At 42.0% G+C, this 20984-nt stretch overlaps 1 protein-coding gene across 7 annotated transcripts in view; it reads right to left on the minus strand.

Annotated features, from left to right (window-relative positions):
* The window catches only part of Fkbp15 (FKBP prolyl isomerase family member 15), a 65081-nt gene that overhangs the window by 34011 nt on the left and 10086 nt on the right, over positions 1 to 20984 (minus strand). For 2 of the 7 annotated variants that reach the window (XM_076564310.1, XM_076564309.1), the window contains exons 2-11: positions 17926 to 18041; positions 16848 to 16935; positions 15803 to 15872; positions 11257 to 11331; positions 10777 to 10875; positions 9103 to 9252; positions 6437 to 6505; positions 5134 to 5280; positions 1405 to 1547; positions 912 to 969 (exon numbers count right to left, since the gene is read on the minus strand). In XM_076564310.1, coding sequence (XP_076420425.1) covers positions 912 to 969; positions 1405 to 1547; positions 5134 to 5280; positions 6437 to 6505; positions 9103 to 9252; positions 10777 to 10875; positions 11257 to 11331; positions 15803 to 15872; positions 16848 to 16935; positions 17926 to 18041 — 1015 coding nt within the window. Of the gene's footprint in view, positions 1 to 911; positions 970 to 1404; positions 1548 to 5133; positions 5281 to 6436; positions 6506 to 9102; positions 9253 to 10670; positions 10876 to 11256; positions 11332 to 15802; positions 15873 to 16847; positions 16936 to 17925; positions 18042 to 20984 lie in introns of all 7 variants that reach the window. The other 5 variants (XM_076564312.1, XM_076564314.1, XM_076564316.1 and 2 more) reach the window with 3 other exon arrangements.

Raw genomic sequence — 20984 nt, forward strand, 5'->3', positions numbered from 1 at the left:
ACTACCTTTTCATGCCTCCTAAAGGCATTCAAGTCCAAATTTTACTGAAATAGCAACTGGTCCTCTCCTCTGACCTTTGGGGAAACAAAGTCAATGACCTGCTCAAAGTCAACCAGTAGATGAAGAAGCCTCAGCTCCTCTGAGAGAACAAAAGCACAAGGTGTCTACTCTTTCAGGTAAATCAGTGCTCTCCAATCCCCCTCTCACACACACTTTCTTTGGTGGTGGTGGCAGTTACAGAATTTTGTTCTTTTTGAGATAAAATACACATAACATAAAATTATATTAGCATCAATGTTAATGTGAACAATGCTTATTAATCACTTACAATATGTCAGATATAATACTGAAAACTCAGTAAGTGTTCATTTCCTTACGTCAGTTTACATACGAAGAAATAAACCTCTTTAGAGAGTAAGCTCTTCAAGGTCACACAGAATAAGCAACAGAGAAAGCCAAGGATTAACCTCTGATCCATCCCTGTTGGAATAATGGCATCTCTAGACGGAAGTGTACTCGACTGGAGGGGTTCCCTCCCAACCTCACACCTCTCTCCTGATAACACCACAGCTACTGCCCATTGAAAACAACTTTACACAGCTCTGAGCTCAGGGCTTTAAGAGCATCTTTAGTCCTTACAAGAACTGTAAATGGGGGCTGTGAAAATTATCTCCACTGCAACAATAAAGAAACTGAGGATCTGAAAAGTCAGATCCTTTCTCAAGGCCACATACCTTTAATTCAGAACTACTGGTGTATTAGCCCAAGCTAATTTCTACTGACTGATTTCCAAGTAGGATAAAATGAATACAGTAATATTTAATTTCTAACCTAGTCAGTGGCTTTCAAACCATGTACTAAGCACATGAAACCAAGCACTCCAGGGCTTTGGGGTACAGAGTCATACTTACTGTATTTACAGTAAGCTGTTCACTGAGAGAGTTAGATTTGGAACGAAGAGCCGGCTCCCTGAAAGAAAAAAAAAAAAATCCTGAGATACTACAAAATCTATAGTCATAAACACAAATTAAGCTGGCTTAAAAACATTGCTTTTAAAATATTCAACTGAACAGCTAAAACAGAATTTTAACTCCTCTTTACTTGTATAGTCTTGGAAGGCCACCAAAGTTGAACAATCTTTCATTCAAATTCAGTCCACTTTCTCATGGGCCTGCATTCTGTATTCATGCCCTTTACTCAGCTTTCTCCCAGGGTTCTTCAGATATTCTTATTACCACTTTTACAGACTATTAATCCATTGTCAGAAGAATCTGATGCAGCATTTTCCCATTCCTGATCCTGTTTATTTTTTTTTCAATTACTTAATATTGATTGCAGTTTTAAACTACATATGAGGAGCCATGTTGAGGAATCCTAGAGCATGCCATGGCCCTAATATCTTACCCGGACTTGAGAGGCAGTGTTATGGGTGGTATCACAGCAGGGTCACTTGGGAGGCTGTCAGCAGCAGGTACAGGGGAGGGGGCTGCAGAGTCCCGGGAGCTCACACTGTGGCCATCAGAGCCAGAATCTCTAGCAAACTTCACCTGGGGTAGAACAGAATGTACACGCTTACCCTTCAGTAGTCTCTTTTCTTTATTCTTTAGCATACAAGCTATTGCCTATTCAGTATAGGTAATCAAAAATGCAGAAGAAAAGACAAAGGGAATGGTTAGTTACAATTAGCTACCATTACATCATCTGCGTGTATGAACGAGGGCATGTGTGCTTTTACAAATGGGGCTACAGCTTCATAGCTGTTCTGCTTTCTTGTTTATACATTAATGTATTTCCTGTCACTAAATATTTATCTTCATTGTTTTCAGTTCTTGAAGAGTGTGTCTAACTTCTAGGTCATGCTCTTTCCTGCTATAATCTACAAAATAAAGTCTCCAAAGGATTTTTGAAAGGGAAGTTATGAATATATATGCTTTTATTTATTTATTTATTTATTTATTTATTTATTTATTTATTTATTTATTTATTTATTTATTTATTTATTTATTTATTTATTGGTTTTTCGAGACAGGGTTTCTCTGTGTAGCTTTGCGCCTTTCCTGGGACTCACTTGGTAGCCCAGGCTGGCCTCGAACTCACAGAGATCTGCCTGGCTCTGCCTCCCGAGTGCTGGGATTAAAGGCGTACACCACCACCGCCCGGCTATATATGCTATTATAAAGAGCTATTTCAAGGCTGGAGAGATATCTCAGAGGTTAAGAGCACTGACTGCTCTTCCAGAGGTCCTATGTTCAATTCCCAGCAACCACATGGTGGTACACAACCATCTGTAATGAGATCTGGTGCCCTCTTCTGGCATGCAGTGCAAGCATACATGCAGGCAGAACACTGTACACATAATAAATAAATAAATCTTTAAATAAATAAAAACCTATTTCACATAATTAGATAATTTATTTCTATCACAAATAATGCTTTAATGTCTAGCTCTATGTCTAGATCTTTGCAAATAATTTTACATACTTCCTGAGTACAAATTCCAATCAGTTAAATTATTGGATAAAAGGTGTATTCCTGGGAGGCTGAGCCAGGCGGATCTCTGTGAGTTCGAGGCCAGCCTGGGCTACCAAGTGAGTTCCAGGAAAAGGCGCAAAGCTACACAGAGAAACCCTGTCTCGAAAAAACCAAAAAAAAAAAAAAAAAAAAAAAAGGTGTATTCCTGGGCCAGAAAGACTAACCACCAACCCTGACAACCTGAATTCAATTCTCAGAACCCACAGGGAGAGAACTGATTCCTATAACTGATTCCTCTGACCATCACACATGCACTGTAGCATATGCGCACACACATATGTGCACACACACACACACATATGTGCGCACACACACAAACTAAATAAGTAAATGTTTTTTAAAGAGTGTGCTCATATTTAAAGACTATTACATAAATCATTAAATTCCCTAAATTCCCTTTATAAAATATGAACCAGCCCATAAGCCATAGCAGTATATAAACTTTCTCAACATCTTTGACATGCTAGCTGAGGGTTATCATTATCAGCTTTGTCAAGCTCTAATTTTTTTATGCAGTTTTTTTTTTTTTTTTTTTTGGTTTTTCGAGACAGGGTTTCTCTGTGTAGCTTTGCGCCTTTCCTGGGACTCACTTGGTAGCCCAGGCTGGCCTCGAACTCACAGAGATCCACCTGGCTCTGCCTCCCGAGTGCTGGGATAAAAGGCGTGTGCACCACCGCCCGGCTAATTTTTTTAAAGATTAATTTATTTATAAATTATGCATAAATGAGTGTGCCTGTATAACTTTATGTGTGGCACTTGCATGCAGTTACCACTGAGGCCTGCAGAGGGCACTGGATCCTCTGGAATTAGAGTTACAGGCAGTTGTGAGCTGCCTGATATGAGTGCTGGGAACTAAACCCTGGTTCTCTGGAAAAGCAGTAAGTGCTCTTACCTATTGAGCCATCTCTCCAGCCCTCCTTTATCTTTTTTAAACTCAAAGTTCTCTTGGCTTTTTGTTTAATCAGCATATAAGATATTAGATACAAGGCATTTTCAAACAAAATATATTTTAGTAGATGTTCTCCCCCTCATCCCCCTCATCCCATTCCCCTTCATTTCCCCCTTCCAGTCTCTTTTCCTGTCTTACATATGCTTTTTCTAATCTCTCTCTCTATATATATATATAGATAGATAGATATATGAGATAGGGTCTTATTATTAGCTCTGGCTGTCATGGAACTCACTATGCTCACTATGTAGATCAGGCTGGCCTCAAACCCATAGAGATCCACCTGCCTCTGCTTCTCAAAGGCTGGGACTAACAGCATAGGTCACTATGCCTAGCTCTAACTTCTTCTTTTTTTTTTTCTTCAATAATTGAGTAAAACCGAAGTTTATTATAAGCCACAGTTGTCCTAGGGACCTCCATGCTATATATATAGCCTCTATGGTTCTATGGGTTGTGGTCTGATTGTTCTTTATTTTATATCTAGAATCCACTTATGAGTGAGTACATACCATGACTGTCTTTCTGGGTTTGGGTTACCTCATTCAGTCTAACTTCTTGATTACTGGTAAAGTAGAAAACTTTTGCGCCGGGCGGTGGTGGCGCACGCCTTTAATCCCAGCACTTGGGAGGCAGAGCCAGGTGGATCTCTGTGAGTTCGAGGCCAGCCTGGTCTCCAAAGCAAGTTCCAGGAAAGGCGCAAAGCTACACAGAGAAACCCTGTCTCAAAAAAAAAAAACAAAAACAAAACTTTTGCTTATGTTTATAAGTCAGTATTAATAGTTTTGAAATAGTTTGTCATCTATCATTACCTATGATTTCCTGAGGCTCAAAGAAAAACTGAGAGAACTAGAAGATATTTGAAAATAAAAAAGGCAGCTGGGGACATGTCACTGTAAGAAGATTAGATATGGCCAGCAGAGAGAAGGGTCTCTCATTACGAGGGCTACCTCTCTTTGTGGCAGGCATAACTACTACATAGAAATAGTCATAATATTCATTATTTGTATTGTATTTTATAGTTTATAGTTACCAGCACCATAACATTTAACCCTAATAATAACAAGGTCATTTGAGGGAAGGGATACTATAAACCAACCAAATTTAGTTGCTATTTTAGTATAGAAATTATAGCTATTCAAAGACAGGGTCTCACTGTGTGACCCTGGTTGGTTTGAAACTCATTAGTAGATCAGTTTGGCCACAAACTCACTAAGATCTGACTGCTTCTGCCTCCCAAATGCTGGGACTAAAGATATGCACCACCACACCTGGCTGACAAGATTTTTATACACTAAAAAAAGACAAGATGATGAACTCCAAGTCCATTCTCAGAGAAAACCACTCATCATTTCTTCTAAAGCTTCTAGAAATTCCTAGGAATGCATGAACATACATATGTCTTCTATGTACATATATATACATGTATATGTACACACACACACACACACACACACATATGTATACAAATACGTATGGTCATTACAAACACGTATCACCATACCAGCATGTTTGTGTAGGTTCCGGGGACTGAGCTCAGACCTGAAGGCAAGGACTCTACCAACCTTCTCCCTCCCTGCCATTCCTATTTTTTAAAAGCAATCTATATCTTCAGAATCAGATTTACAAGCACAACACAGGTCAGTTTCACTTACCCGCCTAACTTCTACCTCAAACACCAGGATTGAGTCTATTGGCTGAGTCCAGCCTATTACTCCTTCAGAGCCAGCAGCACAGGCTGAAGGAATGATAATTAACCGCTTTCCTCCTTTCTTCATGCCCAGTAGTCCATTCTCTAAGCCCTACAGAAACCGGAAGTAGGAAAAAGCTCATCAGACAAAAAGAACATAAACATGCACACAAACACATAAACTTACATACACCACACACACACACACACACACACACACACACACACACACACACAGAAACAATAAACAAATGTAAAAAAAGAATAAAAGCTGGCACATCTGGAGTGGGGCAAGACATTTAAATGATGGGAGTGGGCGCAGAATTATAGTATTAAAAGAGAATGGAAGCTATCACTTATTAAATCACATTTTTCCAGGTATAGCTATGGTTAAGCATTCCACCTGCTTGTTGTTGAATCCCATGATTGCTAGCACTGCCTTCACTTCTTAAGTGAGAAAACAGACTCTGGAGGTTCAATAACTGGCTTACAGATTACACAGTCAGTAGGTGTTAAGCTGATGTGGAACATGAGACCCGTCAAACTTCAAGGAGCAGGCCTTAACTATTTAACAGAAAAAGTCTCCAAAGAATTTGGGCAAAACAGGCATAGGCAATGCAGTGAAAAAACATTTTGTACATGGATGAATAGACCCAGCACAATGCCCTAACATGCCCAATACCATGACACTGAACATATGTTAAAATGGCCACTGATAAGCAAAATTCACAACTCAAATCCTAGAGCAGGGCTCCTCATGCTACACGCAGTCAAAAGACGAGAATCGAGCATCATGGCAGCAGCTGGGAGAAACAGTGCCACCTCTCCATCAGGCTGCGGGAACAATGGAATAACTTCCTCAGAGCCACAGGAGGAAAAGGAAGGGAGAGTCTAAGAAAACAAATGCACTCCTCTTCAGCACAGCTTCTCATAGGTAAACATTCCCCAATATCGACAGTGCAGAACACCTTTCCCCTCCCACTTTTCTTTTTTTTTTGTTTTTGTTGTTTTGTTTGTTTGTTTTGTTTTTCAAGACAGGGTTTCTCTGTGTGGCTTTGGAGCCTGTCGTGGAACTCACTCTGTATCCCAGGCTGGCCTCGAACTCAGAGAGATCCGCCTGCCTCTGCCTCCTGAGTACTGGGATTACAGGCATGCGCTACCACCCCCCAGCCCCTTCCCACTTTTCAACCAAGCATCTCCAGACTCTAGAAGATAAGGACAGGTTGAGGATGCTACAACATAAAAGCTAAATTCCAACAGGCTTTTACCTTGACAACTTTTCCTGATCCTAATTTCAGGCGAAGAGGTTTATCTTTGTTAGCAGTAGAGTCAAAAACCTGCCATTTGGTAAAGTAAAGAAAGTCAGTCAGTTTCAAAAACAATAATCCTCATGATGATAATCAACTACCGGGGTCAGTACTTCGGAACAGGAAACAACAGGTATGACGGGCACGTGGCTCCTGAAGAAGCTAAAAGGATGGGACTACGTCATGGTTGGAGGTTATCACAACGAACACCCTGGGAACAATGGTTTGCCAAGCTGGGGAACAGCACGCTCTGGCACCATCACATCTATAACACATTTTCAGTGACTGTACTCATTTGGTGCTGATACCGTCCTGCCAGGAAAGCTGGGGAGGATTACTAACCTCCCTGCACAAATGGGGAAACCCACGGGTTTCACAGATTTGATCCAGGTCAAGCTGGGATACAGCTGGGCCTTGATCTGCGCCCTCCCTCCCCCCCCATTGCTTGTTGTTGTGTTTTGTCTTTTGTTTTGTTTGATACAGGCTTTCACTATGTGGCCCTGGTGGGCTTGGAATTCACTATGTAGGTCTGGCAAGCCCTGAACTCATGGAAATAGGCCTGCACCTGCCTCCCAAGTGCTGGAATTAAAAACCTGTGCCACCACAGCCCACATATTCACACTTTTTAAGTCATACAACTCTTTCTGTCACATCCCATTGCTTTTGAGAACGTAACAGTATTAAAAACACAACAATTCCAACATATTTACAGTGTCTGGTAAAAGGAAAATGGTAGCTAGACACAGTGGCATGTGATTTTAATCCCAGAACTCTGGAAAGAGGGCAGAGGCAGAGACAGGCAGATCTCTGTGATCTCCAGACCAGCCGGGTCTACATAGCAAGTTGCAGGCCATCCAGGGCTACACAGTGAGTCCCTGTCTCTAAAAGAAAAAGAAAGACAGTGAGAAGGTCTAAAAATAAGATCTATTAACGCAAACAATAATAGGTCCAGCCTATATTGTTTGCTCACAGGGTCTGCGGAAGAGTCTACCAACCAGCTGAGGATTCTAATCTGAGGGCTATTCAATGAATCTAAGCACACTGAGTTCTTTAGTCCATTCACTTCATTCTTCTATGGCGATTCTATCTGCACAGTTTTATTTCTGTTCTCTTACTTAGCTCCTCTCGGTCCCTCCTGCTCTCAGTCCCTTCTGCTGTTCTCTCATCATTCTCCCTAGTTCTTTCCATCTCTGTCCTCATCTTTGTTCTTCTCCATCAATCCTCTTCTAGTGCTCTCAGAGAACCAGTCTATATACCCACCCAGTAATTCTTTGGTAAAGCAATGTGAGGCTTGAAGTTTTCAGGGTCTCAGAGAGAGGTGATAAAGATCCACACATAAAGCAATTAATTGTCAGCTTCCAATTACAACCCAAAAGGGGAGTGACTAATGGGGAGTTCTCTGGTAGGGTCAACTAAAGGCTAAGATCACTAGGGAATTTATGTGCTCAAACTATAATCTAGAAATGCTAGGTAGAATGTTAGGGGTCAGTAAGTCACAAGAAAGTAAACTGTCTTTGGCGCCACTTTTCCCACTCAGCCCGGCTGCAGCTGCTTTCTGATAGGGAGGGGGACATAGGCTGGGTGGCTAAGCAACCTATGTCAGAGCATGTAGTATTTGGTTAGTAAAAACACTTTCACTCAGAGTAATTGCTGAGGAGAAAATCTAGGAATAGCACCTGGCTGAGGAGAAATAAAAACTTAATTTGCACAAGAAAGAAGCTTGGCACCTATTGCCTGCCTGGCCTGGAGGCAATCTCCTTGGGTCAGTGGGAAGAAACTGACTTAACTCAGTACCTAGCAAATGGCTAAAACTTCATGCCAGGAATGTGAGCAGTAAATCTCTTAAGTTAGGTCTTGTGTAAATAACCCGGGGTGAAGGTAAGGAGTTTAGGATTTAATTGCTAGTGGTTCTTTTCTCTATCTGTGAGTGAGATGAGCTAATGTTTATGTGCAGTTTTGTCCTTGGAAAAAGGTATCTTTGCTGAAATACTTTTGTCTGGAGAATGGCCCTGGCCAGATTTATGTTAATGAAAAATAAACACAGCTGGGAACAGTTATCCAATTACCCCAAATGTATAGGGAAAGTTGTGCCCAAGATTGAGGTGCAATTGTGAGATTACATGTACACTAATATGGAGATGCACGGTAAGTGGGGAGACTCATAGCTGTTATTGCACAAGAAGTTTACAACAAGAGACAGCCAGTTCATTCAAAAGGCAGTAATCCCATAACACCTTGTGTGATGGTTTCCTCTAACAGAACCCTTAGTTCTGATAGGTTGACCTTCTGAACACTAGTTGTCACTGCCGTATACTCTCATGGACTTTCACTACCAGCAGCTCTCAATAATCTATTTCTTCAAGTTATATTCAAGTTTGAAACTGGCAGGGAGGACAAGACATACGCATCAATTATCCTTAGGAAACTGTGTCCCCCTAGATATGAGATGGGGTGTGGGGGTCACTGAGCACATTTGCACAGAAGTACTTCATGAATGTGTTTTGTGAAGACTGATTCAGTCTCTGCAAAGGTTTCTCCTGATCAGTAGCCACAGATCACATTCCATGTGCACATGGAAAGCCACGTGCCACTTACACAGAAAGAACTTGGAGAGTACACTGTCTTACCTGGCCCAGCATCTGATTCTGAAGGAGCCAGCCTGTATAGGCTACTTCCAAAGAATCTCCAGTATCTACAGCAGGACCCTCTGCTGCAACCAGGTCCTGACACAGCACCGAATCCAAGGAAGAACTGCTATTGCATTTGGCCACACACACCTGCAAGTCAAACCAGAGCACCATAAGCTTGCTTTAAGCTTCATACGTACCCATCCCATCACCGCTAATATTCTTCTCAAACAGCTGCATCTACTAACAAACAGATTACAAGTGCAGAAGTAAGCCATTCCCAAGTCAGTAATCGGGCCAGGAATCTAGGTGCCTAACAAGACAGCACTGGAGTCAGAATGTCTGGGTACAGAGCCAGGCAGTGCCACTTCTTAACTCTGACCTTCAGCAAATAACTTAATCTCCATAGATTTACCCGATCCCACTTGCAAAATGAAGAACAGCTTTGCAAATCTTATAGGGTGGCTATGGAAATTAGACAGGCCAGTTCAAACAGAGTGCTTAGCAATGCACCTAGGAAATACCAGTAAGTAAACAGAGGCTCTGACCTCATGATCTAATAACCACCTCCCAAAGACCCAACCTCCTAGTACCATTACCTTAGTGATTAGGTTTCAATAATGTGACCTCCTAGGGAAAGGTACATTCAAACCATAGCAGACAAAATCCATAGTACAAGCTTCTAAATAATTTTTCATGAGGTAGGAAGATAAAATACAGAAACCATAGAACTCTTGAAGGAATATACATGCATACACTTACTATATACATAAAAAAGCAATGTAATGTGTTAATATGTGTTACTCTGGGTAGTAAAGTTACGAATGTGTGTGTGCTACATGCTTGTGTGTGGATACATGTGTGTGTGTACATATGTGTAGAGGCCAAAGAATTAAAGTGTAGAGACTATAAGTACTCACCACCACTTTTGGCTTTCTCTTTATCACACAGTGCTGGGGATCGGACTCAAGTCCTCATGTTTACATGACAAACACTTTACCAACTAGTTCTTAAATGATTTTTTTAGATGTTTTTCTACAATGAGCTTATAAAATTTTAAGTCTTTTGATATGCTACTTTTACAGGTTTCATGTATCTTTAAGAAAATTGTGTAGCAAAAAAGGTAGGGATTTTTGCATCTGTATGTGTGTGTGGTATATGTGTATCTGTGTTCACATGTGTGGGCACATGGATATGAGGCTGTGTGTGTCTGGAGGCCAGAGGCTAATGCTAGGTGTCTTCTTTGATTGCTGTATTTACTGAGGCAGGGTCTCTGGCTGAAGGCAGAGCTCCCTGATTCTGTTAGTCTAACTGGCCAGTTTGTCCTGGGAATCCCTCTCTGCCACACCCATCCAGCACTTACTTGAGTGCTAGGGATGTGAACTCTGGTCCTTACACTTGTATAGCAACAAGTGTTTTAACACGGGACCATCTCTCCAGCCCAGCAAAAAAGTTTAATCAAATAAGCTTACATTTCCCCATTTTTCCCTTTAAATATTTCCTCAGGCAATTTCAGTAAGAACATCTATTCTTTTCCTGAAACACAGCAAGCTTAGTGGGTTCTTTACCTTGTCATTAATAACACAGAGCAGTTATGGTTTTGCCATAACTTAAATAAGGAAGACTCCAAACAAGTGCTCTGGCTTTGCACAGGAAAGAGTAAGAAGACGTCACCTGTTTATTGAACGCCACAGCAGCCTTCTCTGACTCAAACATGATAGACCAGTTTTGTCTCTGGTCATCATAAAAGGTGCTGTAGTTATTGGACCGAACCTGGGGGCACAAAAAAGTCTGGGTAATTCAAGCAGAGCAGCACGTGGGTAAATCTGACTGTCTCAGCTCCCAGAGGAGGACTGAGGACTGGTTCAGGGACTCAGGAAGTAAACAGGAACCCACAGACAGACGGACAGACAGACACAGACACACACAGAGACACACACAGACACACACACACACACACACACACACACACACACACACACACACACACACACACACACGTCCACTTTCCCAAAAGGAGCCAGGAGACCTTTCTGAAGGGCTGCTTACTGGTGTCCAGGCCTGAGCAGAGGATCTTTTTCTATCAGGAATGTTCAGGCCCATCTTTCCCACAAGCCTAACGGGGCTAGAGATTCCAGTAGGAGGGACTCTTACCATTAGCTCAAAGTTCAGATGAATTGTAGCAACAGTCACTGGCTGCTGCTGACTGATGTAAAGAAGAATCCTATACTGTAGTCAAACACAATGGACAGGAAAAGAAAACAGGCCATCAGTAAGACATGAGGCTATGCTTCCTGCAGCCACAAATCTCAAAACCGTTCAGTCTGTGAAACAGGATTTTTCACTGGCCATTCACCTCCTCTCATTCTGGCCTCACTCTTTAACTGTAAATAGCAATAACTGTATTTTGTTGGCATTTTCATTCATATGAGGGGTAACTAAGGGATAGTGGCTGAATGCTTTACAGAAAATGCAAGCCAGATTTGGTGGTGCATGCCTGTAACCCCAGCTCTTGGGAGGCTGAGGCAGGAGGATTGCCATGAGTTTGAGTTCAACATGAGCTATAGAATGAAACCCTGTTTCAAAAAACACCAACCAACCAACCAACAACAAAAATCTTTTAAATTTGAGGGGGGGAAATCATATAAATCATACACTTACAGCTCAGTGAATTTTCACACATATATGTGCCCATGTGGCAACCAGACAGATTGAGAAAAGACCATTGTTTCCTACATCCTAATAGCTCCCTTGCCCCTTTCCATCAATAATCTCTTCCTACTCCAGGGAACCACTACTATGACTCAGTCATAGACCAATTTCATTATAGTTAAATTACTATAAATGGCTTATAGATCTTGATTTTTGTCCTGCCTTTTTCATTTAATGTAGACTAAGCCTTGTCACTTAATTTACCAGTACTTGGTTCTCTATTGTCCATTACTATTATTCTATATGAATATACCACAACCTATTTACTCACTCTCCTAGTCGTGGCTATTCAAGTTGTGTCCAGTTTGAAACTATATGGATAGTGCATCTATGAACTTTCTCTATGTCTTATAGAGGACGTGGACATGTACCTCCTTCTACCTAATGAACTTCCTTTCAAGTTTCCCATAGTAATAGTCTACTGACAATAGGTTCTCCCAACTTTCGTTTGTCTGCAAATTTATTTTGTCCTCATTTCTTACGGGCATTTTTTTTGGCATAGAATTATACACAGGGGGTCAGCATTATAGCACAGGGCTACAGCATGTACTTAGAAAGGTCATGGGTAAGAAAAACCAGGGATGAACTTTGAGGGTACTGAGCTAATAAAGCAAGTCAATCACAAAAAGATAAATGTCACATGACTTCAATTACATGAGGTATCTAGAACAGGTAAATTCCCAGAGACAGCAGATTAGAGGTTATGGAGGAGTAAGGGTAGGGAGATGGAGGGTTACCATTTAATGGATCATTTCTGTTTGAGATTACAAAAAAAAAAAAAAAAAAAAATGGGACTAGTAGTGATGAGCACTTAATACTGTAATTGTAATTAAAGCCTCTGGATTGGGGCTAGAGAGACAGGTCAGCAGTTAAGAGCACTGATTATTCTTCCAGAAGACCTGAGTTAAGTCCCAGCACCTATATGGTAGCTCATAACTCCAGTTCCAGGGGATCCTATACCCTCTTCTGGCCTCTTTTGGCACTAGGCACATAAGTGGTACATAGACAGACATGTAGGCAACCCACCCATATACATTATGTAAATAAATATATAATAAATTAATTAAAAAATAAAACAAAATAGCCACTGGACTGTGTACTTAAAATGTTAAAATGCAAAATTTTATATATAAAAAAAAATATGTCACAGTCGGCCTCTATGTGCCTAGATTCCAGTTCTGTAGATTTAAACATATACTTCTTCTTATAGTCCTTGAATAATATAGTAACGATTTATGCAGCACTTACATCTATCAGACGGTACAAATAACCTAGAGCTGACTTAAAGTATCATAATTAGAGTTGGCTCAGAGGTTAAACATAGCTGTTGCTCTTGATTCCTTGATACCCACATGTGGCTCACTACCATCCTAACTTCAGTTCCAAAAGGATCCAAAACTCTCTTCTCACCTCTGTGGGCACAGTGCACTCACTTGGTGCACAGAAAAATAATGCAGGCAAAATATTCTTATACATAAAATAAAACAAATAAATCTTTAAGATATTTTAAGAATCAATCTACTTCTGAGTAGTCCTGATTCTCAGGCAGCACCTTGCTTTTGGCTGAAAGCCTAGACTGTCTCTCCAACTCCCTGATTCTTAAAGTTCTACTCAACAGAGATTTTTAGCTGAGTTCTTTAGTACTTCCCCGTGAAGTTCAAAATCTAGCAAATACAAGCAGAGGAAGAGAGTTGCTATTGTGTAGGTCTCTCCCTCTACAAGTGTTTCTCCTATGCACCACAAAGCTGCAGTAATCGTTCCAACTCTGGCATAGTGCCGGGACTTCCATAGCACCCCTGAATTCCACAAATGTCCTAGGGGGGAAAACTGATGTAGAGCTGCGAGACTCTGGTTTTGTCAACTTCTCTTCTCTTGAGCAGTCTCTCTGCTTGTGTCATACCTGCTGCCTAAACTACACCTAAAGTCAGCAATGTACTCAAGATAGAGAACAGAGGCACCTCATTGGTGGTTTTTCCTTAAGATTTTAATTTATCTTCCCTTCAACATTTCTATAGCTCTCCAGCGAGGTTTTTATCCAAAAAACTTTACAATATAACTGTTGCAATTTATCTGTGTCTGTCTTTCTTTCTTTCTTCCTTCCCTTCCTTCCTTCCTTCCTTCCTTCCTTCCTTCCTTCCTTCCTTCCTTCCTTCCTTCCTTCCTTCCTTTCTTTCTTTTTTTTAATGACAGGACCTCACTGTGTAGCCCTGGCTGGCCTTGAACTCCCTATGTAAACCATATCTCCCTTGAGCCCACAGAGATCCTCCTGTCTCTGCCTCTCAAGTCCTGGGATTAAAGGTGTGTGCTTACCATCCAGCTATCAGCTTCTACTCTTTATTTAATGTGAATGGGTGTTTTGTCTGCACGCATATCTGTGCACCATGTCTGTAACTTGTGTTTGATGCCTGTTGAGGCCAGAAGAGAGCATTGGATCCCCTAGAACTTGAGTTACAGACAGTTGTGAGCAGCAATGTGGATGCTGGGAATTGAATTGGATCCTCTGAAAGGGCAACCAGGGCTCTTAACCACTGAGCCATCTCTCCAGACCCCCAAATTTATTTTATTTTCTATGTTTGGGTATATGGCCTACATGTATGTCTATGCATCACATGCATGCAGAGGCCAGAAGAGGGCATCAGATACCCTGAATTGGAATTACAGACAGTTGTGAGCCAATATGTGAGCACTGAGAACCAAGCTCAGGTCCTCTGGAAGAGAAGCTGGTGCTCTTAACCACTAAGCCATATCGCGGCCCCTTATCTGCTTCTTTATAATTGCTTCTCCAACCTACTACCTCTTTCTGGCCGTCAAGCATAGTGATGTCTCACAGCTAGAGTTCTAAGATCCAAACTGTAATCTCGAATGAATTAACAGGTCTAGATAACAGTTAGCAGCAGCTGCTAAAACACAAAACAAGAGACAGCCAGACATCATTTGCTTCCTGATAGGAGGATGGAAGATTTAAGGGACACAGGGACCAACTGCAATGGGTAACCTCACTAGATGTTGATTCAAATGGATGTACAAGAAGAAAAACAAAACAGGAACAAGGAAATTTGAACACTTCCTGGTAGTGACTGAGATTAAGATGTACTGTTTACTTCTTTAGGTGTGATAATGACCTGACAGTTTTGTTTTTAAGTATCTCATCTCTTAGAATTATATACTAAAGCATTTACCACTGAAATTGTATATTGAGATCTGTTCAAAATAAGCTGAGTGTGAAAAGAAAGGTGAGGGTGTGATCACAGATGAAAGACTTAATAACCCTAGCAAGAGCTTAGTACTAATACTTGTGGCTGCATATTTAAGCCCCGCTGATTTGTGTTTCAAATCTCCCATACCTGTTTTTGTGTGTCTTACAGTGCTGTCCATTGTATCAGTTACCATGGGCAACTAATCTTAGCTTTGTGCTGAGAGTGGCAGAGCAGCAGGAACCCTGTGTTCTCTGGGCCTCTGAAATGCTAGAATTGATGTTCAGCTCAATAATGTCTAACTCAACGTTCTGGAGCGGTATTTGAGCTAGATGTACCAACTCAAAGAAGTCAGGCTTAGGGGTGTTTGATGACATCCACGACACTTCACCCTGACTAATGTGCAGTGATCAACTGCTCAACCTTGTTTTCAGACTTGCAAAGGATAAATATCAGTCATTAGCTGATAAAGATGGAATGTGCTGACAGTACAATGAATGATCATTAACTACCCAACAAAGAACATCCTTAACAGTTTACTCCAAAGCTTTCCAGTTCTGACACTAGAACCATCACAAATGAAACGTCTAAAGCAAACATTCTGAGCAGCTGCACCTGCTTTAATGCCTAACAGTATACAAACTGAGGCCATTTACTGAATCCTACACACTCAGACTTATCATTAGTAGCCACTGTTATCCTGACACATGAGCCAGATCAGGCAGATAAAAACCAGACCCCTGGTACTAACAATACTTGGGATGTGGCATATGAATTGATGTGGGGCTTCTCACCTCTCTGGTTGTGTGGTTCCCCAGGACAGCAGCTCCGAATTTGCCCTGCTTTGCATATTGACCGTTTATGCTATTAAAGCAAGAAAACAACAGATATCAGGACCTCTATAAACCATGAAGAGCCAGCACTGTTTTGATACAGCTAGGCATCTGGCCTCTAGAAGAGGTCAGAGGTGAACAGTTTTTAATCTAAAGCTCCTCCGCAACTGCTTTTTCTCTGAGACAGGCTCTCATTGGTATAACTCTGGCTGGTCTGGAACTCACAGAGATCCTGCAGTCTCTGCCTCTCAAGTGCTGCGATTAAAGATGAGTGTCACCACACCCAGCTCCAACTTCTTTATTCCTCAGTCAGTTTTATTAGTTGTTTTTTGCCATTAGCTCTTTGGGGGCCCGCCACCCATCTCCCAAATAAATCACACACAAAGGCTTATTCGTAATTATAAATGCCCGCCCTTAGCTTGGCTTGTTTCTTGTCAGTTTTTCTTAACTTTAAATTATCCCATCTATCTTTTGCCTCTGGGCTTTTCCTTTTCTATTCCTGTATACCTTTCTTTGTTTCTTACTCCATGGCTTGCTGTGTAGCTGAGTGGCTGGCCCCTTGAATCCTCCTCCTTCTCTGACAACTACTTTTTTCCCCAGATTTCTTCTTCTATATATTCTCTCTGCCTGCCAGCCCTGCCTATTCTTTCTCCTGCTTTGATATTGGCCATTCAGTTCATTATTAGACCATCAGATGTTTTAGATAAGCATAGCAACACAGCTTCACAGAGTTAAACAAATGCAACATAAACAAAAGTAACACATCTTAAAATGATATCATACAACAAATCATCTATTATCCACAGTATTCCTAAGAACTTAAGAAGCTGCTGTGGAGGGCCCAAACATTAACAGCACAGACAAGATAATGTTATTTAAGGCCCTGTCTAGGCAAGGACTGAGGAACTAGGCTGCAATGAGCATGGGCTTCTGAGAAAGGACAGGAACTGCATCCTACACTTCCCTACCCTCCACCAGCGCAGAGCTTTGTCTCCCAACTACTCACTAGCGATATGCGTGCACTGCGGTTGCAAACAGTACTGACGAAGTGCCTGTGGTGGTGGTGGTTGCTGGTTTTGGTGCTGTCTGATTTCCTGAAGATGAAGAAAACAAAGGTGTCATTCATTTTTTTGATTTTTCACCTCAAAACTAGCCTCAAAATTCCACTTCATGCTTTCTGGTTGGTGTAACAATGCTTTCATTACCACTCTCCTCGTTGGATCCAGAAAGAGCTCCACAGCCTTGTCTGGTGGTAAGGAAACAGGCTCTAAGTGAGAGCTTTACATAATGACAGCAGATGATGCTAGACTCACTCCAGCCCCAACACCATATACCACAGACGAATGTTATGGCTGGATAAGAAGTACTGTCTAGAAAACAGGGCCATACTACAGTGTTCTTTTCTCTTTTCAATGCTCAGACAACTAGGGTATATAAAAATAAATGTATCTCCCTCTTCTAGTACAGGGAATTTAGGGTGATAGTGTGGATGAAAGTCCCTGGAAGGAACTCCACCTAACACTGAATCTCCTACAAGGCTGATGAACTGACCAGAAGACCAGTGATCGGGCTGAGGTAAGAAGGTTTGCAGGTTCAGAGCCTAATTACAACCTATCCTGGGTTGTCTTCAGCCCCCTCAGTAGCCCTCTCTTGCCCACTCATGTGTCTAATCTAACATCCTGGTGACTAACAGGCAGAGCCTTTCGGAATGTATTAACTTAAAAGAACACTAGCTTCCACCAACCAAAAGGCTAAGAATGTCATCAGATAACATCTGAGGCCTACAGCAGAGATTTTCTGTTTGTTTTATCCTCATGGCTCCACCGAGGTATATGAAAAAAACCTTGATTTGTGTCTTTCTTTATTCTGTTCCCATAAAACTTCACCCATATTTAGAGTAGTTTCCTCATCCAGTTAGTCCAGTATAGGAACTCCTCACAGATATGCCCAGAGTTGGTCCCTTAAGTGATTCTAGATACTACCAAGTTAACAACCAATATTAACCATCATAGCATGTCATTTCCAAAGACAGTTAGCCATCCAATCAACCCATTATGACACAATCCTAATGCCTCTTAACTTACCTGTGGCCACTATTCCCTGGCCTTTCTTAGGCTGCTTTGGGGCTGTGTACTGGAAGAATTCATTTCCATGGCCCGTAGTTGCTTGATCCAGTCCAAAAAGAGAAGCCAGCCTGGCACTGTTAATGAAAAATGAAAATAAAATTTCATCTGACATATCCCAAACTTTTAATCACTTTAAATGCTGCTGCCTGTGATCTTAAATATCTCTGATGGTGTAGCTCACCATTCAGTAACAGCAGTAGCAGCTGAGGCTCTCTGAAATCAAGTATTTGTGATTTGAAATCAGTAGCTGACCCAAGTTCCATCTGATTGTATTTCCTAAAGAGTTTCCAAATGCATTCCCCACTTCACATCCTCCATTTATGCTGCCATCACCTCTGTATGGGTTTTTTTTCTTTTTTTCCTTTTATTTTATTTTACAATACCATTCAGTTCTACATATCAGCCACGGATTCCCTTGTTCTCCCCCCTCCTGCCCCCCTCCCCTTCCTCCCAGCACACCCCCCATTCCCACCTCCTCCAGGGCAAAGCCTCCCCCGAGGACTGAGATCGACCTGGTAGACTCAGTCCAGGCAGGTCCAGTCCCCTCCTCCCAGACTGAGCCAAGCGTCCCTGCATAAGCCCCAGGTTTCAAACAGTCAACTCATGCAATGAGCACAGGACCCGGTACCACTGCCTAGATGCCTCCCAAACAGATCAAGCCAATCAACTGTCTCAGCTATTCAGAGGGCCTGATCCAGTTGGGGGCCCCTCAGCCTTTGGTTCATAGTTCATGTGTTTCCATTCGTTTGGCTATTTGTCCCTGTGCTTGATCTAACCTTGGTTTCAACAATTCTCACTCATATAAACCCTCCTCTTTCTCGATAATTAGACTCCCGGAGCTCCACCTGGGGCCTAGCCGTGGATCTCTGCATCCAGATTTCTCAATCCTTGGATGGAGTTTCTGGCACGACTATTAGGGTGTTTGGCCATCCCATCACCAGAGTAGGTCAGTTCTGGCTGTCTCTTGACCATTGCCAGTCTGTGTGGGGGTATCTATTGTGGGGGTATCTGTGGATTTCTGTGGGCCTCTCTAGCACTTTGTTTCTTCTATGTACTCACTCATAGGAGGATACTAGAGGTGGAACAAGGATGACTGGATTGCTACTCACATCACCAGGGAGGCTACCTGGAAAACAGGACCCCAAGAAAGACAGGAGGATCGCCCAATAATGAAGAAATGAATGAGATCTACATGAACAGCCTGGACATGAGTGGGAGTAATGAAGGGCGAGGGTCGAGGGAAAGAGAGCCTGTGGGAGCGGGAGATCCCAGCTAGATCAAGAACAGAGAGGGAGAACAAGGAATAGGAGACCATGGTAAATGAAGACCACATGAGAAAAGGAAGAAACTGTATGGGTTTTTTTCAAGATGGGGTTTCTCCCTGTAGTTTTGGTGCCTGTCCTGGATCTCGCTCTGTAGACCAGGCTGGCCTCGAACTCACAGAGATCCGCCTGGCTCTGCCTCGAGAGTGCTGGGATTAAAGGCGTGTGCTACCACCACCTGGCCACCTCTGTATAGTTTTAATAACTGCAATAATCTCCTAATTCACCCGCCCCCCCCCATCTACGTCTTACACAGTTCTCTCTCTCCCCAGACCTATTCCAGTACTGGGGATTGACCATAGGGCCTTGAACATGTCAGGCAAGTGCTCTCCCACCGAGCTATAGCCATCACCATCACCCTTTTCTATGTTACTTTACTTTATGATGGAGTCTGGCTAAGGGGCCAGGTTGACCTTGATCTTTCAGTCCTCCTGTGTAGCTGGGATTACAGGCATGTGCCACCAGACCCAACTCTTATCTACTTCTTATACATTCTACACACTGCATCTACATGATTATTCTTGATGACTCTTCAATATTAGTAAGATAGAGACTTGGAACTTGGGCCACCAAGATGGCTCAGTGGGTAAAGGTGCTTCTCACCAATCTTGATGACATGAGCTCAATCTGCAGAAAGCAGGTGGCCGGCAAAAGGAGAGAAACAATTCCTACAAGTTACCCCGACCTCCATACTCATGCCATGACACACATGTGTGCCTGTACCCATGCATCTACACATACACACTATAAATAAGTAAAGAAATAAATGTAAAAAAATTTTCTTTTTTAATCCAAACTCTACAAGATGAAGATGGTTTTAGAAAACCCTTCAAGACTTCATCTCCTTACTTCCGAAGCTTCCTACTTAGTCATTTCTTTCTTATCTCCAACTGTGTGCTACAGCTACTATAAGGAACTTTCAGCTTCTTTTCTTTTTAAAGATTTTATACGTAGCCCTGGCTATGCTAGAAATCATGATTTTGCCTGCATATATGTCTGTGCATCCCATGCATGCAGTGCCCATAGAGGCCAGAAGAGGGCATCGGATTCCATGAGACTTGTGTTAAAGAGGGTTGTGAGCTGCCAAGGGAGTTAGGAATTGAACCCAGGTCCTGTAGAAGTGCGGCCAGTGCTCTTCACTGGTGGGCCATCTCCAAATCCTTCAGTTTCTTATATAAGGCAGGAACTTTTTTTTGGAGAGGGGTGCAGTAGCTGGAGATTAAACTCAAGAGTCTCATGCAGGATGGGCAAAGACTTGATCATTAAACCACATCCCTAGGCCTTTAGACATGCTATTCTTTCTACCTGGAGCATTCTTCTGTGCCTGGTCTCCCTGGAAGCTAATCTAATCTAAGTTAGATGTTTTCCTGGGGCTTAAGCGATGTTAAGCACTATACTGAGAGCTAGGTAAACATGGGTGAGCAAAACTGGATTCTTTTTCCAGAAGTTTATGATCAAATGAGATTAGATATCACAAATTATGAGTTATCCAAAGGGGCAACCGTATATGGTGTTGTACTTCACCAACTAAGTCCTAGATCTATTTTCTTTAATTACTTACCCAGTCTGTTCTATTCTGTTATAGCAACACAAATCAATTGAGAAAATAATTAACTCTCAAATCCAGTCTATCCCTGAATTCTTCTTCTCCAAAGTTGCTCTTGGTTGGGGTGTACAAACTCTGAAGCTTCTCAA

This window comes from Peromyscus maniculatus, chromosome 2 (genome assembly GCF_049852395.1).
Source record: "Peromyscus maniculatus bairdii isolate BWxNUB_F1_BW_parent chromosome 2, HU_Pman_BW_mat_3.1, whole genome shotgun sequence".
Taxonomy (NCBI): domain Eukaryota; kingdom Metazoa; phylum Chordata; class Mammalia; order Rodentia; family Cricetidae; genus Peromyscus; species Peromyscus maniculatus.